At 31.0% G+C, this 9,275-nt stretch overlaps 1 protein-coding gene across 1 annotated transcript; it reads left to right on the plus strand.

The window, feature by feature from the left end:
• The first annotated feature begins 4,935 nt into the window (after positions 1-4,935).
• Positions 4,936-8,337, plus strand: LOC11416239 (putative disease resistance RPP13-like protein 1). Its single transcript, XM_039831860.1, has 2 exons — positions 4,936-5,265; positions 5,350-8,337. Exons 1-2 carry the CDS (start codon positions 4,936-4,938, stop codon positions 8,335-8,337), a joined length of 3,318 nt encoding a protein of 1,105 aa, XP_039687794.1.
• Positions 8,338-9,275: the final 938 nt, after the last annotated feature.

Here is a 9,275-nt window from a genome sequence, read left to right on the forward strand (position 1 = left end):
CAGGGGATAAAACACTATTAACCTTAAATAAATAAAAAAACATGTTTTTGTTAAAGAAATCAACTCTTACACATTCTTTATTCATTTTACAAAATGATAAATTTTCATTGGTCAACTTAATGTCCTTTTTGTTATATTTCTCATTATATTCACGTTTTGTTATGCAAATGATTCACTAAAGAGCATTATTGAAAGATATAATTCATAATTACTTATTATTAATCAATTAATTGAATTAATTTATTTTGTTTCTTCGAAGTAAAAAATGAATATTTTAATACAGTAAATATAATTTATTATAAAAATTATTCATGGGAAAAATGTACATCGCTAAAAAAAAAACTAAAAATTCACCAAAAAAAGAAAAAACTAAAAGTTAATGTTTTTTTAGTTTCTTGTACATATTAAAAAAAAAACAATTATATATACTAATAATATTTTTTTTTACATTTCATTGTTTATTTTTCTAAATGGGTCACAAAAGAGAGAAACTGGAACGAACCCTTCATATACATGGAAGTGTGGAACAACTTTTTATCACTAATCGGTGAAATTTATGTTTCTAAATACCAAATGTTAGTAAGAAATCATAACTTCTAGAATTTAAATAAAAAGTGTTAGTAAAATTTTGGCAAAATTACGCAATTAATCCTCAATTTAATTTTAAGTAACGATTAAGTCCTTTATCTCTTTTTTTCTTCTTTCCATTTTAATCCTTTGTTCTAAAATATGAACATTGTCATCCTTTTTTTTTTCATAAAAAAACCATAAATCCAGAAAACTCATCACAAAATGCTGATCTTCATAAAAAAAAAAAAAACTAAAGTTATCTTCATTAAAAAAGGCAAAAATTAAAGTTCATATTCAAATAAACCTAAAATTTCATCAAATCTAAAACCTAAATATTCAAAACAAACTCATAATTTTAAAGTAACTCAAATCTTCAACTTTTTACTTTACAAAGAGTGAATTTATTATTCCCAAAAAGAATTTCAAATCTCCAAAACTGAAATATAAACAAAAACTCAAAGATATAAATTGGTGTTTGATGTTCCTACTTGTAATCAAACAAAATCGGTGTTCATTGATGTTGGTTGTTGCATATCAACATTGTTATTGTTGTTGCCATATTCGAAGATCTCAGGTTTTGGGTTTTAAAAAACTAACTACAACAACGTTAACCTGGTGGAAAAATAATGATGAAACAAATTGAACATTAAAATTTAAAATATGGACACACACACACCCGCACACGCGCACACATAAAATTATTAAGGTGCAAGTTAACAACCTTCACTAATTTACACCCAGTTTCATCATTCCAAATATTGTTTCCTTAAAAGTTTGTCTTTATTACATGTTTTTGTACCTTAAGCATATTTTTTAAGCTAGTTACAAAATTGCCCTTCTATTTAAAATTAATTAGAATATAAACAAAAGAGTGTTTTAGTAAATTATAAGTGGGTGCAGCTTACTAACTTGCACCTTAGTGTTTTTAGGTGGGTGTAAGTTAGCAGCCCCTATATATATATATATATATATATATATATATATATATATATATATATATATATATATAGGGAGCATATCCTATGAGAACCAGTATCTTATATAACAAAACGAGAACTTTTTATATTAACCATCAGATTTAATTAACGTCAAAGATTTAATTATTTGCTTAAAATCTCGCATGTAATTGATACACACAATCACAACTTAATAAATTTTGTTCTCGGTTGTGCACCAATTTCTGCACAATTTACTCTACTACTCCCAGTTTCGTTTTATGCATCTCCTTTGTTGCTCATATCTTGACAGCACTAACATGCTTCTTAAAATATACTATGTTTCTCCATCTTGATTTGAGAGTATTTTTTTTAATCGAAGCTTAAAATACTTTTCATAATTAAAATTTACTTATTTTGATTTATAATTTAAGATCGAATGCAATAAGGTGGGTAAGCCACATGAAATTTTGGAGAATGGGGATGGCGACAACATGTACCAAAGAGAGTGTAAAAACTAATTGTAATGATTTGGAATTTTGGAGAGAGCCAATAAACTGAGTGTTAATATTTTAGGGTGAGTATAGTGCCACAGGAGATTTAAAGCAAATAATTATATTAAACTATGTAGAAGATGAACAAAATAAAGCGTAAAATCTAATCTGGGAATTTTTTGAAGAAGATAAAGTGAGTGCTACTTATGGGGAAATTCTGCCTAAATTGTAGCTCAATTTATTAACCTCTGATTTTGTATATCAATTACACGGAAGGTTTTAAGAAAATAATTAAATCTTACTCGTTAATTAAATCTGATGGTTGATATAGAAAGTTCTCGTTTCTCATATAAGATATTGGTTCTCACCGGATATGCTCCATATATATATATTGAAATTCCCCTATCATTAGAAACAAGGTTTTCTGACAAAATAATAAAATCTGGGTTCTAAGATGAAGATATGAGTTTTGTTGAATGTGAAGATGAATAGTTTGAATTTCTGGAATTTTGGGAATTTTTATGTAAAAAAGGTTAATAATGTTAACATTTTAGAACATAAAGGATTAAAATTGAAAAATAAAAAGATAAAGGACCGAATTGTTACCTAAAATTTAGTTAGAGAACTAATTATGTAATTTTGCCTAAACCTGCCCACCTAACTATCTGTTTTAACTATTGTGTTTTGTTCTTTTAAAAAAAAAAAACTATTGTGTTTTGTTGTATTTATATTTTTTATATATTTTATCATAGTTTTAAAAACCGGATCGATCGTCAACTCGGTAAGATCACTGGGTCACCGAGTCAATGGTTCAACCACTGGATCATTGGTTGAACCACATGACAGAACCGAATTAAATCGGATAGCTCGGATTTATAACTCGATCTTTATAAAAAATGTGTACTTGTATTAAACTGAGTTGAATTATATTAATCAGGATCACTCAATCACAAAAAATAAAAATAAAAAACTAATAAAATCTACCAATTGTCAAAACTCATTAAAAGTAACCATTATATATTTATATGTGCATTTCATACGTACACAAATTCATACTATATTTAAATAAATATCTCAAATTTATTCTAATTTTAATAAATATATTTATAGAGAAACAACAATATTAAAAAAAATTGTATTTAAATTATAAATATAATTAACATGTTATAATTTAAAATAAGAGTTGACAAAAAAAAAGAGTTAAATTAACTATATAAGATGAAAACACAACCGCTAACAGTTAAATATAATTAAAAAGAAGCAAACTTCAACGAAAACAACAAGTGGTGTGTTGGTTAAAGGATTTAAAGGCTTTGTTGCCGGTCTCCTGTTCAACTTTCAGCTATGTCGATTTTTGGATTTTTTTTGAAAAAAACTTAGAAACGTGGTCAAAGGTGCGCATTGACCTGGCCGGTTCACCAGTTTGGCCGGTTCACACTGGTTTGACTGCATAACCGATCTAATATACAACTCGAATCAGTTACCCCACTGGTTCCAGGTCGAACCGGTCCGGTTTTTAAAACTATGCATTTTATGATATACCATTTATTTCTGTCAAAAAATAAAAGGATATACCATTTATTTCGGTTTCATTCATCAATTTTTTTTTTTTTTTTTTTGAGTTTGTTGTTTCAATTTAATTAAATCTAACTTATCTTAACTTATTAAAATTTCAATCCAGCTACTTAGTTTTGAAGTTCTCTAATTATGACTTAAATAGTGGTGAGAATAGGATGGACCGAACTAGTCTTTGCAAAGACTAAAACTGTTCTATCCAAAATTTTATGGCATGTGGCCTATGATAGAATTATTTTTTGGGATTATGTATAACCTTTTGAAAATTTGATATAGTTTGTTAGTCTGTCTATAATTGACTTTCATATTTCTACTAATATTTTACAATTTGATATAGTTTGTTAAATGTATATTATTAAGATTAAGACTGAGATAGCTAAATATAAAATATACAAACTTATATTAAAACAAACATGGAAAATGTTTCTCCCCTATTTGTAAACGACAGAATTTAAATTTCGTATCAAACTGTTGTAAAATTGTATTAGCTAGTAGCATTGTATGAGAGTGGTTCTTGCGTGGGGATGTAACAAGATTACAACAGAGAAATCAAAACAAGAGAAATTCATATTTTATTATGCACACATATGTATATGTATATATATGAATATCAAAACAAGATTACTTTTTAAAATCAATATATTAGATTAACCTATAAGCAAAATAATTCACAATAAAATGACTTATGTAAATGCAAATTAAAACAACACCAAAATAACTATTTAAAAAAGTTGAGTCAGATGATTCTTCAAAGAGGCAAATTTATCTATAAAAATTAGATGAAATAAATTTATCAATCGTGCGATCATCTTTTGACTTTCATATTTCTACTAATTTTATTTGAAGTAGCTAAATATAAATAATGTATACTTATTGTAGCAAAATTTAATTTTTTTTTTGACCCCATTGGAAACCAACGAAACTTATATTTCATTTGAAACAATTTTTTTTTTTTTGAGGGATTTCATTTGAAACAATTGTAAAATTGGTAATCAGCTATTGTCACGAATAATAATAGTAAATCATTCCATAAAAAAAAATAATAATAGTAAATCATTTTTGCTTCCTCAGTTTTTTTTTTTTTTTAAATAAAAAAAAACACCCACTAATTTTATTTTATTTTTTGACATAAAAAACCACTCATTGTTAAGTTCTTCATAATAAGAACCATTGTATCATGTACGAGAGTGGTTCTTGCGTGGGAATGTAACGAGAGAAATCAAAACGAAAGATATTCATATATTGTTGTTATCATTATTATTATTTTTATGTGTAAAGATAATTCTTGTTTCATTTAATTTTAATTGACAGAAATAATACATTTTCATCTTGCAGAGAGTTTTAAGACTCAATATTATATCATGGCAGAGTTGGTAGCTGGGGCATTTCTTCAGTCTTCTTTTCAAGTGATTTTTGAGAAGTTGGCTTCGGTTGATATTAGAGACTACTTCAGTAGTAAAAATGTTGATGACCTTGTGAAAGAACTTAATATTGCACTCAATTCTATCAACCATGTGCTGGAAGAAGCAGAGATAAAGCAGTACCAAATCATATATGTGAAGAAGTGGCTTGATAAACTTAAACATGTTGTTTATGAAGCAGACCAACTATTAGATGAGATATCTACTGATGCAATGCTAAATAAGCTGAAAGCTGAATCTGAACCACTTACCACCAATTTATTGGGCGTGGTTTCAGCTTTAACTACAAATCCATTTGAATCTAGGCTCAATGAACAACTGGATAAACTAGAATTTCTTGCAATGCAAAAGTAGGTGTTGGGATTGGCAGAAGGTCCCAGTGCTAGTAATGAAGGCTTAGTCAGTTGGAAACCTTCAAAAAGATTGTCATCTACGGCTCTCGTGGATGAGTCCAGCATATATGGCAGAGATGTTGACAAGGAAGAACTTATCAAATTTTTACTTGCAGGCAATGACAGTGGAACCCAGGTTCCGATAATCAGCATAGTTGGTTTAGGAGGGATGGGGAAAACCACCCTTGCTAAGCTTGTGTACAACAACAACAAGATAGAGGAACATTTTGAACTTAAAGCATGGGTCTATGTTTCAGAATCTTATGATGTTGTTGGACTCACCAAAGCAATTCTCAAGTCATTTAATCCTTCAGCAGATGGTGAATACTTGGATCAACTCCAACATCAACTCCAACACATGTTAATGGGAAAGAAATACTTGCTTGTTTTAGATGATATCTGGAATGGGAATGTAGAGTATTGGGAGCAGTTACTACTTCCATTTAACCATGGATCTTTTGGAAGTAAGATTATCGTGACAACACGTGAAAAGGAGGTGGCATATCATGTCGTGAAATCCACCATGTTATGTGATCTACGTCAATTGGTCAAAAGTGATTGTTGGAGATTATTTGTGACTCATGCTTTTCAAGGCAAGAGTGTGTGTGACTATCCAAAACTTGAATCAATTGGCAGGAAAATAATGGACAAGTGTGAAGGGTTGCCTTTAGCTATAATATCATTGGGCCAACTTTTGCGGAAAAAGTTTTCTCAAGATGAATGGATGAAGATATTGGAGACTGATATGTGGCGTTTATCAGACGTGGACAACAAAATTAATCCAGTGCTGAGATTGAGTTACCACAATCTCCCTTCCGATCAAAAGCGTTGCTTTGCCTTCTGTTCCATTTTCCCCAAGGGTTATACATTTGAAAAAGATGAATTGATCAAGCTTTGGATGGCAGAAGGTTTGTTGAAGTGTTGCGGATCATACAAAAGTGAAGAAGAGTTTGGTAATGAAATTTTCGGTGATCTTGAGTCAATTTCATTTTTCCAACAATCATTTGATAAAACATATGGTACATATGAGCACTATGTCATGTATAATCTTGTCAATGATTTAGCAAAATCAGTGTCAGGAGAATTTTGTATGCAAATAGAGGGTGCTAGGGTGGAAGGTAGCCTTGAAAGGACACGTCATATTCGGTTCTCTCTTCGATCAAATTGTCTTAATAAATTACTAGAGACAACTTGTGAGCTTAAGGGACTAAGGAGTCTGATATTAGATGTCCATAGAGGAACGTTGATAAGCAACAATGTGCAGCTTGATTTGTTTTCAAGACTAAATTTTTTGAGGACGTTATCATTTAGATGGTGTGGTCTCTCTGAGCTAGTTGATGAGATAAGCAATATAAAACTTTTGCGCTATCTTGACCTTTCTTTCACTGAGATTACAAGCTTACCTGATAGCATTTGTATGTTGTATAATTTGCAAACAATCTTGTTGCAAGGGTGTGAATTGACTGAGCTCCCTTCAAATTTTTCCAAACTCATCAATTTACGTCATCTTGAACTCCCTTATTTAAAGAAGATGCCAAAGCATATAGGAAAGCTAAACAGTCTTCAAACACTGCCTTATTTTGTTGTGGAAGAGAAAAATGGATCTGATCTCAAAGAGTTGGAAAAACTAAACCATCTTCATGGAAAAATTTGTATAGATGGGTTGGGTTATGTATTTGATCCTGAAGATGCTGTGACAGCCAATTTGAAAGATAAGAAGTATTTAGAGGAATTATATATGATTTTCTATGACAGAAAAAAAGAAGTGGATGACTCAATAGTTGAAAGCAATGTGTCTGTCTTGGAGGCTCTTCAACCAAATAGAAGCTTAAAGAGGCTTAGCATCTCACAATATAGAGGTAATAGATTTCCAAATTGGATAAGGGGTTGTCATTTACCCAACTTAGTATCTCTTCAAATGCGTCACTGTGGATTATGTTCTCATTTGCCACCACTTGGGCAACTCCCCTCTCTCAGGGAGCTTTCTATTTCAAACTGTAAAAGAATAAAGATCATCGGTGAAGAGTTATATGGAAATAATTCAAAAATTGATGCATTCAGGTCTCTTGAAGTTTTGGAATTTCAGCGGATGGAAAATTTGGAGGAATGGTTATGTCATGAAGGGTTTCTGTCGCTTAAAGAGCTTACTATAAAAGATTGTCCCAAATTGAAAAGGGCCCTTCCTCAACACCTTCCTTCTTTACAGAAATTGTCGATTATTAATTGCAACAAGTTGGAGGCTTCAATGCCTGAGGGTGATAATATCTTAGAGTTATGTCTGAAGGGATGTGACAGCATTTTGATAAAGGAATTGCCGACCAGCTTGAAAAAGTTAGTCCTTTGTGAAAATCGGCACACCGAGTTCTTCGTGGAGCATATTTTAGGCAACAATGCCTATCTTGCAGAGCTGTGCTTGGATTTGAGTGGCTTTGTTGAGTGTCCCTCTTTGGATTTGCGTTGTTATAATTCTCTTCGTACGCTTTCAATAATAGGGTGGCGCTCCTCCTCCTTGTCCTTTTCACTATACTTGTTCACCAATCTCCATTCTCTATACTTGTACAATTGTCCGGAGTTGGTTTCATTTCCAGAGGGTGGTTTGCCTTCCAACTTGAGCTGCTTTTCGATATTCGATTGCCCAAAACTGATTGCTTCAAGAGAAGAGTGGGGTTTGTTCCAACTCAATTCTCTGAAAGAGTTTAGAGTTAGTGATGAGTTTGAAAACGTGGAATCCTTTCCAGAGGAGAATCTACTGCCTCCAAATCTTCGCATTCTTTTGTTATATAAATGTTCAAAGCTAAGAATAATGAACTACAAGGGTTTTCTCCACCTCCTATCTCTCAGTCATCTTAAAATTTACAACTGCCCTAGTCTTGAGCGCTTGCCAGAGAAGGGTCTACCCAAAAGGAGGAACGAGAGCGGTGGCATACAATTTGTCATATCACAAATGTGATAACTGATCTAGTAAGGTTGTTGTATTTTTTATTTCTTTAATTTAATCTACTAATTTAGAAAAAATGAAAAATGAGGGGAAGCGAGTATTTGGGTGATGTCAATTTGCAGTTCATGAAATTTCGTATGAAAGACCTCCATACTATTTAGTGGCTCTCTTTTTTTAAAGCAAACAGAACACTCTATGTTTAATATGTTTAAATTTTGAACAAAAAGGTCTTCACAATAAGAAAGTATTGCCTAATTAGAGGTAGTTGGATATAATGACATAATTGATATGTAATTTCGTATGATCCATAAAGTTACTTTGGTTCAATGACTTTGTTCAATTCCTTTTCAAAAACTGTTGTGTCATTCATTTCTTGCAAGCATCCTTTTTTCAAAGGTCCTCTGAAACTATTTTACAAAGTTGTCGTCTTCAACAAATCGTCATAAATCATATTAAACTTCTATGTCTCTTAATATTTTTATAGAAGTTTGATTTCCTTTACGTTTAGTTGTTTATAAATCAATTTTACTTACTATGTTGTTTTCTGTAAAATATAATTGAGACTAGGAATGATGAGTCAGCAGAATTTGATGAAAATGGACAGCTTGATCATGGAATAAAGGAAACTAGGAGTAGCAGGACAAATTTAACCAACAACAAGTGGAAGAAATATGTTAGATAGAAGTGTGCATTAAGAAATATTAGGAAACAAAGTATCTTGATTTCTGTTGTTTATTAGGAGTTTCCTGTTTCTTTTATTACCTTCAAGCTATGAAACACCAATAATATTTGAGATAATGGGAAGCATAGTTTATAACCACATGTGAAAGTGTTGGACGCCAACACGCTTTATACTCTGAATATGCTTTCAATAGATGCTCTGGTTCAACAACATTCACATTATCATTGAACTTGCGTCATAACCATGGGATGATTTGTGGAGGAATATG

Source organism: Medicago truncatula, chromosome 3, assembly GCF_003473485.1.
Source record: "Medicago truncatula cultivar Jemalong A17 chromosome 3, MtrunA17r5.0-ANR, whole genome shotgun sequence".
Classification (NCBI taxonomy): Eukaryota; Viridiplantae; Streptophyta; class Magnoliopsida; order Fabales; family Fabaceae; genus Medicago; species Medicago truncatula.